The following is a 20,608-nucleotide window of genomic DNA, read 5'->3' as shown; positions in this document are numbered from 1 at the left end:
AGGCTGAACGGTGTTGTCAATTTCTAGCCTATATTTACCTTCAAAGCACCCATCACCTTCAAATAACTCAGCATACTTCGCTTTTATTTTCTGAATATCCAAGCTGTGCTCTGTGTTTAGTTTGGGATTTGGTATATCCTGGGAAACTGCAACCAACAAACATAATGTTCTTAGACTGTACTTTTATTAAGTCCATTGCCAGAACTGCTTTTACTCCCAATAATAGTATATGGTTACCACCACGCAACACGGTAAATTCAACTCTATAACTCTTTCTGTTACATGGGTTCCATATTTTGAGCTTACATGTCCCCATCGGTTTCAGAACACTTTTGTTGTACAACACCAGTACCTTGTCAGTTGAATCAATAGAAACCTGTTTATTCGGTAGAGCAGATGGAATTACATTGCAGCTTGCTCCACAATCCAGCTGAAATCTAATGGGCTTCTCATCCAACAAGAATGTTGCAAAGAGCTGCTTGGCTTCCTTGACTACTGACTGCCTGACTACATTGACTTTCTCTGCTGCAGGCTGCAGTTGCAGCCATGTAATGTCCTCTGCACTGTCAGTGTCTGGTGTCACAGTGTGGAGCTGTCTGTACTGTTTGCCTGTTTCCTGCCTGCAGACAGCTGAGAATTGATTCTTCTTGCCACATGATCTGCAAGTTTCCCCATATGCTGGACACTTGTTTTTTCTCTCTCATGTCTTTTCCCACAATACTTGCAGTGGACAGTGCTTATAGGGGAGCTTAGCCCTGTCTTTCCTTTCATAGATACTACATGTACCTTATCATCATCATGCTCACTGGTGCCTGCCATCATCTTCAGGGTGTGTTTTGACAGCGCAGCAGCCCTGCAGATTTGCAAGCATTTCTCTAAAGTTATGTCTTCCTCTCACAGTAATCTTTCTCTAAGATGACTGTCTTTTATTTCACACACCATTCTGTCTTTGATTAGACTGTCCCTGATCTCTCTGAAGCTACATGTTGCTGCAAGTCTCTCAGCTCTGTCAGATATCTGTCCACTTTTTCACCATCCTCTTGATGTCTTGTGAAAAAGTTATATCTTTCCACTGTCTCATTCTTCTTTGGGTCACAGTGTTTATCAAATGCCTGCACAATATCTGCTAGAAGTAGGTTGTCTGTGTCAGGGAGTAAGGTGTGGGCTAATTCTCTGCTATTTTCCCCAATAAGGTAGTAAAACAGCTTCACTTTTCGTTTGTCATCAGTGGGGGCCACTGTCAGATCCACATACAGTGTAAACTCTTCCTTCCAATGTCTCCAAGTCTAGGACAGATTACATGAAGTGACATCCAGTCTCTGAAGGGGCTTTAAGCCAGTCTCCATTTTGCAGTAATATCAGGGAATCTGTACTTACAGGTGCTGTGATCCTCTGTACAGTCCCAGCCTCACACAAGCTCTGAGGATTTGCAGGTTCTGTGCCCAGCTGCCACCATGTTCTGCTAGTTGTTTCCTGTCATGGATCACACTCTGTAGGTATCTGCAGGCTGTTTATGTCATGATGTGCAATCCTCCATTACAAGAGTTCTCTCACAATAACCAACAGGTTTCAAACATGACTATAGTACACACATAAACGTAGTGAGACCCCTAGAGGCCACATCATCTAACATATTGCTACAGTAGTCTACACTTCTGGCAGGTGAAGTTGGATTCTTCTGGTTGATCTGTGAACATGTAGCACATCTTGCAGCTCACCAAGGAGGTTGTCACATCTGCCATGTTGCTCCTAGATCCTGCTGACTTGCTGTTTGTCTTCCTTCTTGTGTAATCTACTGTTTATAACCTTCTTGTACAATCTACTCAATCATCCAAGCTTTCTTGCAATAATGTCCTAGAGGGGAAAAATTTGAGCACCGTAGGGCACAAACTACTGTAGAATAAAGCTGTGATTATAGACAATAACACATCTACTGGAATGAGCAAACTCAACAGTCTTCATCAGTTAAAAATGAGTAACTAGTGGTGAAACCTCTCTGGGGTAATTCGAGTATGGAGCTCGGTGGCTCTTGGCAATCGTAACAATCGGAAGTGTCAATACTGTATATTCTGTCAGTTGAACTTCAAGAAGAAATAATAGACATTTAAAGGGAACTTTTTATAACAGTGAAGAGCTAAGTAATCTTACGTTTAGATCTCGGGCATTTGGCAGAGGAAATAGAGACCATTTATTTAAAGATATCAGGGAGATGTAGACTCACATAAGTGATACAGGCCAATCCCACCAAAATCAAACTATTATACAGTATGAACCTGTAAAAAATACTTTTTTATTCTATGTTGCATTCTTAACAACAACATATGTTTGAGGGGAGAGCTCGAACACTAAACCAGAGTTGCACTCATTTATGGTGGACCATTGGAGCTACTGTGAGTCCCGACTAGAATAGTAGGGAAAGTTTATTGCTTCACATTTCAGGAGAGATTGTGCAGTAATCTAAATTCCATAGGATTGAAAACATAATGGAATTTATGACGTGGAGTGAATCCATGAAACCAGGGCTCGAGCCATGCCAACACATCTCCTGCAGGTGTGAATAAATGTATATTACAGCCATCAGCCACGCACAGCTTAGAGATATATCATGGCACAGGTGGAATGTTTTTTGTATAGTTTATCGCAATCCTTCTTGAACTTAGTCGGTTTAAAAAAAATTGAAAAGTCAGGATAATGGGAAGCTCTATTGCGATTGTACAGAAATTCACACTTGATCCTTACTACACATAACTTTTATGATCGACAACATTGTAAGTTTGGTCAGAAAGACTGGACCTGGTCTTGTAGGGACCATATGAGCACATTCAGCAGCACAGAAGGGAGAGAAGGTAGATTCATCCGACAAGATACCAGGACTGTAGGAAGCCAATAGCATCATTACCCTCCACTTTATCTTACAGGTCATCTTCATATTTTTATTCAAGTGAATTTCTAATTTATCAGCACATTCTACATACCCTGTTAATTGGCTTTGTAGTTTACAGATCTAGGCAGGTAATGGTCAGCATCTTTTTATTTCAGTTGGTAGTTGGATCTACAAGGTTGTAAGTTCTATAGAAAAGAGCTTTCACTGCCTAAAGTCATTGGAACACTTTTGGGTGGTTGAATATATTGTGATCGAGAAGCAAAATGGTGATCAAACAATTGTAATAAGGCCAGACTACACCACTGATAAAGCAGCCACAGCCGGGGACAGAGAAGAATCTGTGAATTCTCTGCACTGAGTTGCTACTACTCACCTGGGTAGTCATATGTAGGAATCTCCTCTTTACACCACTCATCAACCATCACATATGTCTCTGTAGTATTAATATGGGTCAGATCTTCACCCTGAAACAAATATTGTAAAAGTCACAGACAGATGGAGAAGTCACATCTATGATCAGCTCTAATCCTGCCATCTCCACCGTTCTCATTACACAAGTATAAAACATATGCAGTTGTGGCCAAAAGTATTGACACCCCTGCAATTCTGTCAGATAATACTTCCTGATGACTGCAAACACAAATTCTTTGGTATTATTATCTTCATTTAATTTGTCTTAAATGAAAAAACACAAAAAGAATTGTCCTAAAGCCAAATTGGATATAATTCCACACCAAACATAAAAAAGAGGGTGGACAAAAGTATTGGCACTGTTCGAAAAATCATGTGATGCTTCTCTAATTTGTGTAATTAACAGCACCTGTAACTTACCTGTGGCACCTAACAGGTGTTGACAATAACTAAATCACACTTGCAGCCAGTTGACATGGATTAAAGTTGACTCAACCTCTGTCCTGTGTCCTTGTGTGTACCACATTGAGCATGGAGAAAAGAAAGAAGACCAAAGAACTGTCTGAGGACTTGAGAAACCAAATTGTGAGGAAGCATGAGCAATCTCAAGGCTACAAGTCCATCTCCAAAGACCTGAATGTTCCTGTGTCTACCGTGCGCAGTGTCATCAAGAAGTTTAAAGCCCATGGTACTGTGGCTAACCTCCCTAGATGTGGACAGAAAAGAAAAATTGACAAGAGATTTCAGCGCAAGATTGTGTGGATGTTGGATAAAGAACCTCGACTAACATCCAAACAAGTTCAAGCTGCCCTGCAGTCCGAGGGTACAACAGTGTCAACCCGTACTATCCGTCGGCGTCTGAATGAAAAGGGACTGTAAGGTAGGAGACCCAAGAAGACCCCACTTCTTACCCCGAGACATAAAAAAGCCAGGCTGGAGTTTGCCAAAACTTACCTGAAAAAGCCTAAAACGTTTTGGAAGAACGTTCTCTGGTCAGATGAGACAAAAGTAGAGCTTTTTGGGCAAAGGCATCAACATAAGAGTTTACAGGAGAAAAAAAGAGGCATTCAAAGAAAAGAACACGGTCCCTACAGTCAAACATGGTGGAGGTTCCCTGATGTTTTGGGGTTGTTTTGCTGCCTCTGGCATTGGACTGCTTGACCGTGTGCATGGCATTATGAAGTCTGAAGACTACCAACAAATTTTGCAGCATAATGTAGGGCCCAGTGTGAGAAAGCTGGGTCTCCCTCAGAGGTCATGGGTCTTTGAGCAGGACAATGACCCAAAACACACTTCAAAAAGCACTAGAAAATGGTTTGAGAGAAAGCATTGGAGACTCTTAAGATGGCCAGCAATGAGTCCAGACCTGAATCCCATAGAACACCTGTGGAGAGATCTAAAAATGGCAGTTTGGAGAAGGCACCCTTCTAATATCAGGGACCTGAAGCAGTTTGCCAAAGAAGAATGGTCTTAAATTCCAGCAGAGCATTGTAAGAAACTCATTGATGGTTACTGGAAGCGGTTGGTCGCAGTTATTTTGGCTAAAGGTTGTGCAACCAAGTATTAGGCTGAGGGTGCCAATACTTTTGTCTGGCCCAGTTTTGGAGTTTTGTGTGAAATGATCTATGTTTTGCTTTTTGCTTCATTCTCTTTTGTGTTTTTTCATTTAAGACAAATTAAATGAAGATAATAATACCAAAGAATTTGTGTTTGCAATCATTTTCAGGAAGAAACTGAGTATTATCTGACAAAATTGCAGGGGTATCAATACTTTTGGCCACAACTGTAATACTGGTGGATTAAACAAGACTCAACGCAAGACCTTCACAGCCGTCTACACATCATAGGGGAGATCTCATGACACCTTCTCTCCATCTACCTGATGATCCTGAGGAACATTGGGATCTTCTTGTTTACAGTCCTGTGGAAGAAGAGGACGGAGACATCTCTCTGGTGCTGTCCTCTTACTGGACAGATCTGGAGGAAACACATATAGGGACTGAATTCATTCTTTACATACAGATAATTATAGGCCGTGTGTATTTAGTCCTGTCTATTACCTGGTGATGTGAGGGGCTGGGGAACCTCCATCATGAAATCCTTGCACAGATCTTTGTGTCCTTCTAAATACTCCCACTCCTCCATGGAGAAATAGATGGCGACATCCTGATGCCTTATAGGAACCTGACACATACAATGATACCGTCATTCCCCCGATCCCATCATAGCATTACTGTATAATGTCCCAGCATTCCCAGCAGTGTCACCTCTCCAGTCAGCAGCTCAATCATCTTGTTGATGAGTTCTAGGATCTTTTGGTAATTGATGTCCTCATGTATCAGGGGGTGAGGTGGATGCCTTGTGATTAGGCTCATGAGTCCTTTCCATCCCTCAGACACAGGGTCCTGACAGCGCTCACTAGAGGTCTTCTTCACTACTGTGTAATCCTGGTTATGGAGAGACACATTAATAAATCTCACTACAGACATTTCCAGAGTCCTCACCTCTCCAGTTCTGTCCATCTGTTATTCCCATAGATAAGAATGATGTAATGTGACGTCATCAGAATCTCTCACCTCTCCAGTAAGCCGGAAGAGGATCTCTAGGGTGAGGTGTAATATCCTCTCCATCATCTGGTCCCTGTTCATATCCATCTTTGATGGGTAATTCAGGAAAATTCTGTTAATATAGAAGATCTCCACCGAAAGGATCTGATATTGTAGAGACCTGAATGAGAAAAAGAAGAGCCAATGTAACATCATAAAGAATTCTGTGTAATAATATAATTACTGGAGATAAAAAGGGAAAACATATCAGAAGATTAAACATGTAGATGTCGTATTCTCTAGTCTTGTATGGATTGGCACATAAGTTGAATTTCTGACTAAGACATCTCCTCCATGCTCCCAATCACTGGCTATGTTATTCACTGCTTCAGCAACTGACTAGCTTTAGGAATTACAAGTTCATTGGGACTGAGCAGGAAATACAGAGACTGGCGGGAACCCAAGCACCAATAGTATTTTTATTATTTTACAACATTCAGCTTTATTTTCTGGCATCTACTAATAAAACCTGTTGTGAATTCTCTCTGGCTTCCCTCTGGTGATTACTGAAGATAGTGGAGCTGATAAGATTGAGACTTCTCTTTCTGGGCTCCCTCTGGTGGTTACTGGAGGTAGTGGAGCTGATCTGATTGACAGAGGCTTGCCACCTGATGATGAGGAAGACGATTGGAGATCTGGGGTTTCTGATTGGGATATAAGACAGCTGACTCCCTCTATCCCGGCTGGTGATTCTGTTATGAATGGGTCACCGAGGAGGATAGCAGGCTCAGGCTAAGCCACAGAAAACCAGAGAGATTGGTAACTAAGCGGATACAGACCCCTGATCCTGTCCACACAACTAGCAGTAGCCATGGAGCGTACCTACGATGATCCTAGATGCCTCGGCACAGCCGGAGAGCTAACTAAGCCTAAAGCAAGAAAGGGGAAATCTAAACTGCCCCGGAGCAGACCCCAAAGGAATAGATAGCCTCCAAACATATATTGTCGGTGAGACAAGATGAAAACACAAACTCAGGCAGAAAAATAGAATGAGCAAACGATGGGGCCCACACTGACTAGACAGGACAGGAAAGAAAAGATACTGTCTGCAATCACGCAAAAACCCTGCAAAAAGTCCAACACATATGATGCTCAAAAACACTGAAGTTGCACGACTTCGCCTCCCACTATATCAGCACTCTAGTATATTCTGAAAGCAAAGCAAAAAGAGACCAATATAAAAGGGGACAAAACAAACTGGCATATGCAGTAACATATGGGCGGTGATTCAGCACAGCCCCAGCCGGAGCTAGCTGACCCGCCAAAGCAGAGATAAAACCAGATCAAATGCAAACAGAATAGCAAATGAACAACTTAGCTGAACAAGCGATCATATTGAAATGGAAGGAGTATCATACCACTGCAAATCTACCAAGACCAGGCCGTCCCTCTAAACTTTCTTCTCGAACAAGGAGAAGACTGATCAAAGATGCAATCAAGAGGCCCATGATCACTCTGGATGAACTGCAGAGATCTACAGCTGAGGTGGGACAGTCTGTCTATAGGACAACAATCAGTCGTACACTGCACAAATCTGGCCTTTATGGAAGAGTGGCAAGAAGAAAGCCATTTCTCAAAGATATCCATAAAAAGTGTCGTTTAAAGTTTGTAACAAGCCACCTGGGAGACACACCAAACATGTGGAAGAAGGTGCTCTTGTCAGATGAAACCAAAATCGAACTTTTTGGCAACAATGAAAGATCTTTGAACAAATTATTAAACAACATGTATGTCAGTACCTGGATAAGAATGAAGTGATTAAACAGAGTCAGCATGGGTTTGTAACTAATAAGTCACTTAATTTCCTTCTATGACGGAATCACTGATTGGGTGGATCAGGGAAATGCTGTAGATATAGTATATCTTGACTTCAGCAAAGCAGTTGACAAAGTATCTCATACAATCCTTATTGAAAAAATGACTAAGTATGGAATGGACAAGGCAACTGTTAGGTGGATTCATAACTGGCTTAGTGATCAGACCCAAAGAGTGGTCATAAATGGCTGCACATCCAGTTGGAAGAATGTCTCAAGTGGGGTACCACAGGGCTCTGTCCTGGGCCCTGTAATGTTCAACATCTTTATCAACGATTTAGATGAAGGAATTGAGGGTAAACTGATTAAATTTGCTGATGACACAAAGCTAGGAGGGATAGCTAATACTAGAGAAGAGAGAGAGGATTCAAAAAGATATAAATAAACTGGAGCAGTGGGCAGCAACTTAACAGAATGGTTTTTAACAGGGAAAAATGCAAAGTACTACACCTGGGCAATAAAAATTAAAAAAAAGCATATACAGAATGGGAGGAATAGGGCTAAGCAACAGCACATGTGAAAAAGACTTGGGTATACTAATAGATCACAAACTGAATATGAGTCAACAGAGTGATGCAGCAGCAAAAAAGGCAAATGCAATTCTAGGATGTATTAACAGAAGCATACAGTCTAGATCACGTGAAGTCATTATTGCCCTCTACTTCTCTTTGGTCAGACCTCATCTGGAATATTGTGTCCAGTTTTGGGCACCACATTTCAAAAAAGATATCAGCAAACTGGAGCAAGTTCAGAAAAGAGCAACCAGAATGGTGACCGGTCTGCAAACCCTGTCTTATGAGGAAAGGTTGCAGGATTTGGGAATGTTTAGCTTGCAAAAGAGAAGACTGAGAGGAGACTTAATAGCTGTCTACAAATATCTAAAGGGCTGTCACATTGTAGAAGGATCATCTTTATTCTCATTTGCACAAGGAATGACTAAATGCAATGGGATGAAACTGAATGGGAGGAGACACAGATTAGATATTAGAAAAACTTTTTGACAGTTAGAGTGATCAATGAGTGGAACAGGCTGCCACAAGAAGTGGTGAGTTCTCCTTCAATGGAAGTCTTCAAACAGAGGCTGGACAGACATCTGTCTGGGATGATTTAGCGAATCCTGCTTTGAGCAGGGGGTTGGACCAGATGGCCCAGGAGGTCCCTTCCAACTCTACGATTCTATGATTCTGTGATTCTAAAATGTGGAATGGCCAAGACGGCGATCACTATAATCAAATCTAACACAGACTGATCCCAACACTGCTAGGACAACCAATAAACCAACCAATAAAAATATCAGCTATGGACTTCTACACCTACCACATAATGATGAGACAACAATGTAGGAAACGTTTTCATCAATGTATAGTAGATATGTATGGCAAGGTGGAAAGCGAGCGTCTTCTGTACAACTGAACCAACAACAACTTACAGGGAGGCCAGAAGCGAGGTCTGATGGAGGATGGTCCACACCGGGACAATGCAGGAGGCGTCCCTCACTCACTTCCCACCTCACCCTCGAAGCCTGGTCCCTATAATAACTCCATCCTGTGCTCCTTCCAATCCCCGGGCTCTTTGGGACAAATGCAGAGAATGTCCTAGAGAAGATATGCATAGAGAGCAGAGAAGAGGTAATCCGGACTGAGACATAAATGTCACTGCCGACATATTCCCCAAAGTCCTCCTGACTCCAGAAGAAAGGAGCGAATGTATCAATAGGAAAGCTCTAATAGCATTAGGGTTCAAATATGAGCTGCCGGCACCGACATCACGTGTTTATCTGCAGCATTCTGTAATGCTGTAGATAAGCCCCCGATGTAACCTGAAAGATAAGAAAAGCAAGATTTACTATACTCACCCAGGGGCGGTGTGGTCTGATGGGTGTTGCGGTCCGGCGCCTCCCATCTTCATACGATGACGTCCTCTTCTTCCCTTCCTGTCGTGGCTGCGGTGCAGGCGCACTGCTCTCTCCTGTTTAGGGCAGAGCAGAGTCCTGCCCTGCGGACCTCTCCCGATGCCTGCACGCTGCCGTATTCTGCTCTGCCTTCAACAGGGCAGATAAAGTGCGCCTGCGCCGGAGCCACGACAGGAAGGGAAGAAGAGGACGTCATCGTATGAAGATGGGAGGCGCCGGACCGCAACACCCATCGGACCACACCGCCCCTGGGTGAGTATAGTAAATCTTGCTTTTCTTATCTTTCAGGTTACATCGGGGGCTTATCTACAGCATTACAGAATGCTGCAGATAAACACGTGATGTCGGTGCCGGCAGCTCATATTCGAAAAAAGGGGTGACAGATTCCCTTTAAAGTCTAGGAGAAATGAAAAACGCTGTGCACATTCTGTGGATTTTTCCGCACGGATTTTCTGCGGATTTAAATCCGCAGCATGTCAATTCTTTGTGCGGATCCACAGTGTTTTAACCCCTGCTCCATTATAGGAATCCGCAGGGGAAATCCGCACAAAATCCGCAGGAAATCCGCACTAAATCCGCACGGAAAAATCCGAAGGATACTCCGCAACATGTGCACAAACCCTCAGATGGAGGCCGCACGGCTCATTCAGCACCAGGATCGCCCCTGAATCTAGCGCTCATGGAAACTCCCATCTGTAATATCACTGAGATCCTTCAAATATTTGGAAGGAGCCAATGACTTAATGGGGGGGAGAATTCTAATTTTTGCAACGTTACCTGTTCTTAAAGGAGCAGCAGCAGACGACCGAATACTGAGTCCTGCATACACTGAGGCCCCTGATCATGTGACCCCTGACTCCTCCCCTCCTGTGACCTCATCACAGGTTCTGTGCGCACAGAGCAGCCATATATGTGGAGTGCGGCTCTGCGGGTGGAGGTAAGTGCCAGAGCTACCGGACAACTACCCCTAATATCCCACATCATCACATCAGTCATAGCCAATGGACAACTACCCCTAATATCCCATATCATCCCATCAGTCTGGGGTCAAAACCAGAGCGCTGAGTGGAATGGCCCTAACTTCCATACCGGGGATTCCTTTAAGAGAGGCCTGGCATCAGAGCGAAAGAGCTGGATGGATTTGCCCTAACTTCCATACCAATGATCCCTTTAATAGAAGCCTGGGGTCAGAAACAGCGCTGAGGGATTTGCCCTAACTTCCGTGCAGGAGATCCCTTTAAGAGGGAAGATGTGCCTATGGGATGGAGGATGTTTTGGTATATGGGCACGGGAGGGGGGATTCATTTCTGTCATGTGCTCTCTGCTGCTTTCTGGGGGGCAGACAATGGCTGGGAGCTTATGTTCCCGGGGATGCTAGATTTCTCCCACCATGTCAGTGTCTGCTGAAGTGTTGTCGTGGAGTGAGAAAACTGTTGCTCATAGCAACCAATCACAGCTCAGCTTCTTTTAAACAGCTCTGGAGAAATGAAATATGCTGAAAATTGGTTGGTGATACACACACATTCAATTCTATATATATAAATGTGGAGTGCGGCTCTGCGGGTGGAGGTCGGTGCTGGAGTGGAGGCTCCATTATTCTCTATGTGGAGTGTGGCTCTGCGGGTGGAGGTCGGTGCTGGAGGCTCCATTATTCTCTATGTGGAGTGCGGCTCTGCGGGTGGAGGTCGGTGCCGGAGGCTCCATTATTCTCTATGTGGAGTGCGGCTCTGCGGGTGGAGGTCGGTGCTGGAGGCTCCATTATTCTCTATGTGGAGTGTGGCTCTGCCGGTGGAGGTCGGTGCCGGAGGCTCCATTATTCTCTATGTGGAGTACGGCTCTGCGGGTGGAGGTCGGTCCCGGAGGCTCCATTATTCTCTATGTGGAGTGCGGCTCTGCAGGTGGAGGTAAGTGCCAGAGCTGATACCCCTAATATCCCACATCATCACATCAGTCATAGCCAATGGACAACTACCCCTAATATCCCATATCATCCCATCAGCCTGGGGTCAAAACCAGAGCGCTGAGTGGAATGGCCCTAACTTCCATACCGGGGACCCCTTTAAGAGAGGCCTGGCATCAGAGCCAAAGAGCTGGATGGATTTGCCCTAACTTCCATACCAATGATCCCTTTAATAGAAGCCTGGGGTCAGAAACAGCGCTGAGGGATTTGCCCTAACTTCCATGCAGGAGATCCCTTTAAGAGGGAAGATGTGCCTATGGGATGGAGGATGTTTTGGTATATGGGCACGGGAGGGGGGATTCATTTCTGTCATGTGCTCTCTGCTGCTTTCTGGGGGGCAGACAATGGCTGGGAGCTTATGTTCCCGGGGATGCTAGATTTCTCCCACCATGTCAGTGTCTGCTGAAGTGTTGTCGTGGAGTGAGAAAACTGTTGCTCATAGCAACCAATCACAGCTCAGCTTCTTTTAAACAGCTCTGGAGAAATGAAATATGCTGAAAATTGGTTGGTGATACACACACATTCAATTCTATATATATAAATGTGGAGTGCGGCTCTGCGGGTGGAGGTCGGTGCTGGAGTGGAGGCTCCATTATTCTCTATGTGGAGTGCGGCTCTGCGGGTGGAGGTCGGTGCCAGAGGCTCCATTATTCTCTATGTGGAGTGCGGCTCTGCGGGTGGAGGTCGGTGCTGGAGGCTCCATTATTCTCTATGTGGAGTGCGGCTCTGCGGGTGGAGGTCGGTGCTGGAGGCTCCATTATTCTCTATGTGGAGTGCGGCTCTGCGGGTGGAGGTAGGTGCTGGAGGCTCCATTATTCTCTATATGTGGAGTGCGGCTCTGCGGGTGGAGGTCGGTGCTGGAGGCTCCATTATTCTCTATGTGGAGTGCTGCTCTGCGGGTGGAGGTAGGTGCCGGAGGCTCCATTATTCTCTATGTGGAGTGCGGCTCTGCGGGTGGAGGTCGGTGCCGGAGACTCCATTATTCTCTATGTGGAGTGCGGCTCTGCGGGTGGAGGTCGGTGCCGGAGGCTCCATTATTCTCTATGTGGAGTGCGACTCTGCGGGTGGAGGTCGGTGCCGGAGGCTCCATTATTCTCTATGTGGAGTGCGGCTCTGCGGGTGGAGGTCGGTGCCGGAGGCTCCATTATTCTCTATGTGGAGTGCGACTCTGCGGGTGGAGGTCGGTGCCGGAGGCTCCATTATTCTCTATGTGGAGTGCGGCTCTGCGGGTGGAGGTCGGTGCTGGAGACTCCATTATTCTCTATGTGGAGTGCGGCTCTGCGGGTGGAGGTCGGTGCCGGAGGCTCCATTATTCTCTATGTGGAGTGAGGCTCTGCGGGTGGAGGTCGGTGCTGGAGACTCCATTATTCTCTATGTGGAGTGCGGCTCTGCGGGTGGAGGTCGGTGCCGGAGGCTCCATTATTCTCTATGTGGGGTGCGGCTCTGCGAGTGGAGGTCGGTGCCGGAGGCTCCATTATTCTCTATGTGGGGTGCGGCTCTGCGGGTGGAGGTAGGTGCTGGAGGCTCCATTATTCTCTATGTGGAGTGCGGCTCTGCGGGTGGAGGTAGGTGCTGGAGGCTCCATTATTCTCCATGTGGAGTGCGGCTCTGCGGGTGGAGGTTGGTGCCGGAGGCTCCATTATTCTCTATGTGGAGTGCGGCTCTGCGGGTGGAGGTCGGTGCTGGAGACTCCATTATTCTCTATGTGGAGTGCGGCTCTGCGGGTGGAGGTCGGTGCCGGAGGCTCCATTATTCTCTATGTGGAGTGAGGCTCTGCGGGTGGAGGTCGGTGCTGGAGACTCCATTATTCTCTATGTGGAGTGCGGCTCTGCGGGTGGAGGTCGGTACTGGAGGCTCCTTTACTCTCTATGTGGGGTGCGGCTCTGCGGGTGGAGGTCGGTGCCGGAGGCTCCATTATTCTCTATGTGGAGTGCGGCTCTGCGGGTGGAGGTAGGTGCTGGAGGCTCCATTATTCTCTATGTGGAGTGCGGCTCTGCGGGTGGAGGTAGGTGCTGGAGGCTCCATTATTCTCCATGTGGAGTGCGGCTCTGCGGGTGGAGGTCGGTGCTGGAGGCTCCATTATTCTCTATGTGGAGTGCGGCTCTGCGGGTGGAGGTAGGTGCTGGAGACTCCATTATTCTCTATGTGGAGTGCGGCTCTGCGGGTGGAGGTCGGTGCCGTAGGCTCCATTATTCTCTATGTGGAGTGTGGCTCTGCGGGTGGAGGTAGGTGCCGGAGGCTCCATTATTCTCTATGTGAAGTGCGGCTCTGCGGGTGGAGGTCGGTGCCGGAGGCTCCATTATTCTCTATGTGGAGTGCGGCTCTGCAGGTGGAGGTCGGTGCCGGAGGCTCCATTATTCTCTATGTGGAGTGCGGCTCTGCAGGTGGAGGTCGGTGCTGGAGGCTCCATTATTCTCTATGTGGAGTGCGGCTCTGCGGGTGGAGGTCGGTGCTGGAGGCTTCATTATTCACTATATGTGGAGTGCGGCTCTGCGGGTGGAGGTGGGTGCTGGAGGCTCCATTATTCTCTATGTGGAGTGCGGCTCTGCGGGTGGAGGTCGGTGCTGGAGACTCCATTATTCTCTATGTGGAGTGCGGCTCTGCGGGTGGAGGTCGGTTCTGGAGGCTCCATTATTCTCTATGTGGAGTGTGGCTCTGCGGTTGGAGGTCGGTGCTGGAGGCTCCATTATTCTCTATGTGGAGTGCGGCTCTGCGGGTGGAGGTCGGTGCCGGAGGCTCCATTATTCTCTATGTGGAGTGCGGCTCTGCGGGTGGAGGTCGGTCCCGGAGGCTCCATTATTCTCTATGTGGAGTGCGGCTCTGCGGGTGGAGGTAGGTGCCGTAGGCTCCATTATTCTCTATGTGGAGTGCGGCTCTGCAGGTGGAGGTAAGTGCCAGAGCTGATACCCCTAATATCCCACATCATCACATCAGTCATAGCCAACGGACAACTACCCCTAATATCCCATATCATCCCATCAGCCTGGGGTCAAAACCAGAGCGCTGAGTGGAATGGCCCTAACTTCCATACCGGGGATCCCTTTAAGAGAGGCCTGGCATCAGAGCCAAAGAGCTGGATGGATTTGCCCTAACTTCCATACCAATGATCCCTTTAATAGAAGCCTGGGGTCAGAAACAGCGCTGAGGGATTTGCCCTAACTTCCGTGCAGGAAATCCCTTTAAGAGGGAAGATGTGCCTATGGGATGGAGGATGTTTTGGTATATGGGCACGGGAGGGGGGATTCATTTCTGTCATGTGCTCTCTGCTGCTTTCTGGGGGGCAGACAATGGCTGGGAGCTTATGTTCCCGGGGATGCTAGATTTATCCCACCATGTCAGTGTCTGCTGAAGTGTTGTCGTGGAGTGAGAAAACTGTTGCTCATAGCAACCAATCACAGCTCAGCTTCTTTTAAACAGCTCTGGAGAAATGAAATATGCTGAAAATTGGTTGGTGATACACACACATTCAATTCTATATATATAAATGTGGAGTGCGGCTCTGCGGGTGGAGGTCGGTGCTGGAGTGGAGGCTCCATTATTCTCTATGTGGAGTGTGGCTCTGCGGGTGGAGGTAGGTGCCGGAGGCTCCATTATTCTCTATGTGGAGTGCGGCTCTGCAGGTGGAGGTCGGTGCTGGAGGCTCCATTATTCTCTATGTGGAGTGCGGCTCTGCGGGTGGAGGTTGGTGCTGGAGGCTCCATTATTCTCTATGTGGAGTGCGGCTCTGCGGGTGGAGGTAGGTGCTGGAGGCTCCATTATTCTCTATATGTGGAGTGCGGCTCTGCGGGTGGAGGTCGGTGCTGGAGGCTCCATTATTCTCTATGTGGAGTGCTGCTCTGCGGGTGGAGGTAGGTGCCGGAGGCTCCATTATTCTCTATGTGGAGTGCGGCTCTGCGGGTGGAGGTCGGTGCCGGAGACTCCATTATTCTCTATGTGGAGTGCGGCTCTGCGGGTGGAGGTCGGTGCCGGAGACTCCATTATTCTCTATGTGGAGTGCGGCTCTGCGGGTGGAGGTCGGTGCCGGAGGCTCCATTATTCTCTATGTGGAGTGCGGCTCTGCGGGTGGAGGTCGGTGCCGGAGGCTCCATTATTCTCTATGTGGAGTGCGGCTCTGCGGGTGGAGGTCGGTGCCGGAGGCTCCATTATTCTCTATGTGGAGTGCGGCTCTGCGGGTGGAGGTCGGTGCCGGAGGCTCCATTATTCTCTATGTGGAGTGCGGCTCTGCGGGTGGAGGTCGGTGCCGGAGGCTCCATTATTCTCTATGTGGAGTGCGGCTCTGCGGGTGGAGGTCGGTGCTGGAGACTCCATTATTCTCTATGTGGAGTGCGGCTCTGCGGGTGGAGGTCGGTGCCGGAGGCTCCATTATTCTCTATGTGGAGTGAGGCTCTGCGGGTGGAGGTCGGTGCTGGAGACTCCATTATTCTCTATGTGGAGTGCGGCTCTGCGGGTGGAGGTCGGTGTCGGAGGCTCCATTATTCTCTATGTGGGGTGCGGCTCTGCGAGTGGAGGTCGGTGCCGGAGGCTCCATTATTCTCTATGTGGGGTGCGGCTCTGCGGGTGGAGGTAGGTGCTGGAGGCTCCATTATTCTCTATGTGGAGTGCGACTCTGCGGGTGGAGGTAGGTGCAGGAGGCTCCATTATTCTCCATGTGGAGTGTGGCTCTGCGGGTGGAGGTTGGTGCCGGAGGCTCCATTATTCTCTATGTGGAGTGCGGCTCTGCGGGTGGAGGTCGGTGCTGGAGACTCCATTATTCTCTATGTGGAGTGCGGCTCTGCGGGTGGAGGTCGGTGCCGGAGGCTCCATTATTCTCTATGTGGTGTGAGGCTCTGCGGGTGGAGGTCGGTGCTGGAGACTCCATTATTCTCTATGTGGAGTGCGGCTCTGCGGGTGGAGGTCGGTACCGGAGGCTCCTTTATTCTCTATGTGGGGTGCGGCTCTGCGGGTGGAGGTCGGTGCCGGAGGCTCCATTATTCTCTATGTGGAGTGCGGCTCTGCGGGTGGAGGTAGGTGCTGGAGGCTCCATTATTCTCTATGTGGAGTGCGGCTCTGCGGGTGGAGGTAGGTGCTGGAGGCTCCATTATTCTCCATGTGGAGTGCGGCTCTGCGGGTGGAGGTCGGTGCTGGAGGCTCCATTATTCTCTATGTGGAGTGCGGCTCTGCGGGTGGAGGTAGGTGCTGGAGACTCCATTATTCTCTATGTGGAGTGCGGCTCTGCGGTTGGAGGTCGGTGCCGTAGGCTCCATTATTCTCTATGTGGAGTGTGGCTCTGCGGGTGGAGGTAGGTGCCGGAGGCTCCATTATTCTCTATGTGGAGTGCGGCTCTGCGGGTGGAGGTCGGTGCCGGAGGCTCCATTATTCTCTATGTGGAGTGCGGCTCTGCGGGTGGAGGTCGGTGCTGGAGGCTCCATTATTCTCTATGTGGAGTGCGGCTCTGCGGGTGGAGGTCGGTGCTGGAGGCTCCATTATTCTCTATGTGGAGTGCCGCTCTGCGGGTGGAGGTCGGTGCTGGAGGCTCCATTATTCACTATATGTGGAGTGCGGCTCTGCGGGTGGAGGTCGGTGCTGGAGGCTCCATTATTCTCTATGTGGAGTGCGGCTCTGCGGGTCGAGGTCGGTGCTGGAGACTCCATTATTCTCTATGTGGAGTGCGGCTCTGCGGGTGGAGGTCGGTGCTGGAGGCTCCATTATTCTTTATGTGGAGTGTGGCTCTGCGGTTGGAGGTCGGTGCTGGAGGCTCCATTATTCTCTATGTGGAGTGAGGCTCTGCGGGTGGAGGTCGGTGCTGGAGACTCCATTATTCTCTATGTGGAGTGCGGCTCTGCGGGTGGAGGTCGGTGCCGGAGGCTCCATTATTCTCTATGTGGAGTGCTGCTCTGCGGGTGGAGGTAGGTGCCGGAGGCTCCATTATTCTCTATGTGGAGTGCGGCTCTGCGTGTGGAGGTCGGTGCCGGAGTCTCCATTATTCTCTATGTGGAGTGCGGCTCTGCGGGTGGAGGTCGGTGCCGGAGGCTCCATTATTCTCTATGTGGAGTGCGGCTCTGCGGGTGGAGGTCGGTGCCGGAGGCTCCATTATTCTCTATGTGGAGTGCGGCTCTGCGGGTGGAGGTCGGTGCCGGAGGCTCCATTATTCTCTATGTGGAGTGCGGCTCTGCGGGTGGAGGTCGGTGCCGGAGGCTCCATTATTCTCTATGTGGAGTGCGGCTCTGCGGGTGGAGGTCGGTGCCGGAGGCTCCATTATTCTCTATGTGGAGTGCGGCTCTGCGGGTGGAGGTCGGTGCCAGAGGCTCCATTATTCTCTATGTGGAGTGCGGCTCTGCGGGTGGAGGTCGGTGCCGGAGGCTCCATTATTCTCTATGTGGAGTGCGGCTCTGCCGGTGGAGGTCGGTGCCGGAGGCTCCATTATTCTCTATGTGGAGTGCGGCTCTGCGGGTGGAGGTCGGTCCCGGAGGCTCCATTATTCTCTATGTGGAGTGCGGCTCTGCGGGTGGAGGTCGGTGCCGTAGGCTCCATTATTCTCTATGTGGAGTGCGGCTCTGCAGGTGGAGGTAAGTGCCAGAGCTGATACCCCTAATATCCCACATCATCACATCAGTCATAGCCAACGGACAACTACCCCTAATATCCCATATCATCCCATCAGCCTGGGGTCAAAACCAGAGCGCTGAGTGGAATGGCCCTAACTTCCATACCGGGGATCCCTTTAAGAGAGGCCTGGCATCAGAGCCAAAGAGCTGGATGGATTTGCCCTAACTTCCATACCAATGATCCCTTTAATAGAAGCCTGGGGTCAGAAACAGCGCTGAGGGATTTGCCTTAACTTCCGTGCAGGAGATCCCTTTAAGAGGGAAGATGTGCCTATGGGATGGAGGATGTTTTGGTATATGGGCACGGGAGGGGGGATTCATTTCTGTCATGTGCTCTCTGCTGCTTTCTGGGGGGCAGACAATGGCTGGGAGCTTATGTTCCCGGGGATGCTAGATTTCTCCCACCATGTCAGTGTCTGCTGAAGTGTTGTCGTGGAGTGAGAAAACTGTTGCTCATAGCAACCAATCACAGCTCAGCTTCTTTTAAACAGCTCTGGAGAAATGAAATATGCTGAAAATTGGTTGGTGATACACACACATTCAATTCTATATATATAAATGTGGAGTGCGGCTCTGCGGGTGGAGGTCGGTGCTGGAGTGGAGGCTCCATTATTCTCTATGTGGAGTGTGGCTCTGCGGGTGGAGGTCGGTGCCAGAGGCTCCATTATTCTCTATGTGGAGTGCGGCTCTGCGGGTGGAGGTCGGTGCCAGAGGCTCCATTATTCTCTATGTGGAGTGCGGCTCTGCGGGTGGAGGTTGGTGCTGGAGGCTCCATTATTCTCTATGTGGAGTGCGGCTCTGCCGGTGGAGGTCGGAGCCGGAGGCTCCATTATTCTCTATGTGGAGTGCGGCTCTGCGGGTGGAGGTCGGTGCTGGAGGCACCATTATTCTCTATGTGGAGTGCGGCTCTGCGGGTGGAAGTCGGTGCCAGAGGCTCCATTATTCTCTATGTGGAGTGCGGCTCTGCGGGTGGAGGTCGGTGCCGGAGGCTCCATTATTCTCTATGTGGAGTGCGGCTCTGCGGGTGGAGGTCGGTGCTGGAGGCTCCATTATTCTCTATGTGGAGTGCGGCTCTGCGGGTGGAAGTCGGTGCCAGAGGCTCCATTATTCTCTATGTGGAGTGCGGCTCTGCGGGTGGAGGTAGGTGCTGGAGGCTCCATTATTCTCTATGTTTGGGGGCTATCTATTCCTTTGGGGTCTGCTCCGGGGCAGTTTAGATTTCCCCTTTCTTGCTTTAGGTTTAAGGCCCCGTCACACTAAGCGACTCACCAGCGATCCCGACACCGATATCAAGGTGTCAGGATCGCTGGTAAGTCGCTATGTGATCGCTGGTGAGCTGTCACACAGACAGCTTCACCAGCGATCAGCACAGCGATGCCGAGCGCCCGGCATCGCTGGCTATCGCTGTAGAAAATAGTATCAAAATAAAAAATATAGTTATTCTCACCTTCCGACGTCCCGTTTAGCCATCCCGCCTCTCTCCACGCTCCGGTCCCAGAGATCCTTTGCATGAATGACCGCGAGATGTCACGGTCTCGCGGGATAACAAAGTCTCGCGGTCATTCGTGCAAAGGATCACTGGGACCGGAGCGTGGAGAGAGGCGGGATGGCTGATCGGGACATCGGAAGGTGAGAATAACTATATTTTTTATTTTTTATATTATTTTTTACACCTGATCGCTGGTCTCCCGCTGTCACACACAGCGATGCGTGCTGGCCAGCGGGTGACCAGCGACCAAAGAAATGTCCAGAGGTTTCTTGCAGCGATCAGCGATACCAGCAGGGGGCCGCTCGCTGATCGCTGTCACACACAGCGATCTCACTGGTGAGATCGCTGTTACGTCACAAAAGTTGTGACTCAGCAGCGATCTCGCTACCGAGATTGTTTAGTGAGACGGGGCATTAAGTTAGCTCTCCGGCTGTGCCGAGGCATCTAGGATCATCGTAGGTACGCTCCATGGCTACTGCTAGTTGTGTGGACAGCATCATGGGTCTGCATTCGCTTAGTCACCAACCCCTCTGGTTTTCTGTGGCTTAGCCTGGCCTGCTATTCTCCTCGGTGACCCATTCATAACAGAATCACCAGCCGGGATAGAGGGAGTCAGCTGTCTTATATCCCAATCAGAAACCCCAGATCTCCAATCGTCGTCCTCATCATCAGGTGGCAAGCCTCTGTCAATCAGATCATCTCCACTACCTCCAGTAACCACCAGAGGGAGACCAGAAAGAGAAGTCTCAATCTTATCAGCTCCACTATCTTCAGTAATCACCAGAGGGAAGCCAGAGAGAGAATTCACAACAGGTTTTATTAGTAGATGCCAGGAAATAGAGCTGAATGTTGTAAAATAATAAAAATACTATTGGTGCTTGGGTTCCCGCCAGTCTCTGTATTTCCTGCTCAGTCCCAATGAACTTGTAATTCCTAAAGCTAGTCAGT

At 49.1% G+C, this 20,608-nt stretch overlaps 2 protein-coding genes across 3 annotated transcripts in view; one reads left to right on the top strand and one right to left on the bottom strand.

The window, feature by feature from the left end:
* Positions 1-10,484, bottom strand: part of LOC141047342 (uncharacterized) — a 61,513-nt gene extending 51,029 nt beyond the window's left edge. Inside the window, 6 exon segments of the mRNA XM_073542403.1 lie at positions 3,258-3,348; positions 5,175-5,272; positions 5,356-5,479; positions 5,563-5,742; positions 5,872-6,022; positions 10,405-10,484. Coding sequence (XP_073398504.1) covers positions 3,258-3,348; positions 5,175-5,272; positions 5,356-5,479; positions 5,563-5,742; positions 5,872-6,022; positions 10,405-10,472 — 712 coding nt within the window. The 5' untranslated portion in view covers positions 10,473-10,484.
* Positions 1-20,608, top strand: part of LOC141047300 (uncharacterized) — a 46,229-nt gene that overhangs the window by 481 nt on the left and 25,140 nt on the right. The window contains exon 1 of one of the 2 annotated variants that reach the window (XM_073542355.1): positions 17,939-18,132. The exons of the other annotated variant lie outside the window; for it this stretch is intronic. Within the exon in view, the coding sequence (XP_073398456.1) occupies positions 18,106-18,132 (27 nt within the window). The 5' untranslated portion in view covers positions 17,939-18,105. Of the gene's footprint in view, positions 1-17,938; positions 18,133-20,608 lie in introns of those variants that run through there. 2 annotated transcript variants of the gene reach the window in all.

Source organism: Dendrobates tinctorius, unplaced genomic scaffold, assembly GCF_039654945.1.
Source record: "Dendrobates tinctorius isolate UK_male_01 unplaced genomic scaffold, ASM3965494v1 ptg000126l, whole genome shotgun sequence".
In the NCBI taxonomy this organism is placed as follows: Eukaryota; Metazoa; Chordata; class Amphibia; order Anura; family Dendrobatidae; genus Dendrobates; species Dendrobates tinctorius.
The sequence above is the reverse complement of the archived record's forward strand: the minus strand, read 5'-3'. Positions and strand labels throughout refer to the sequence as shown.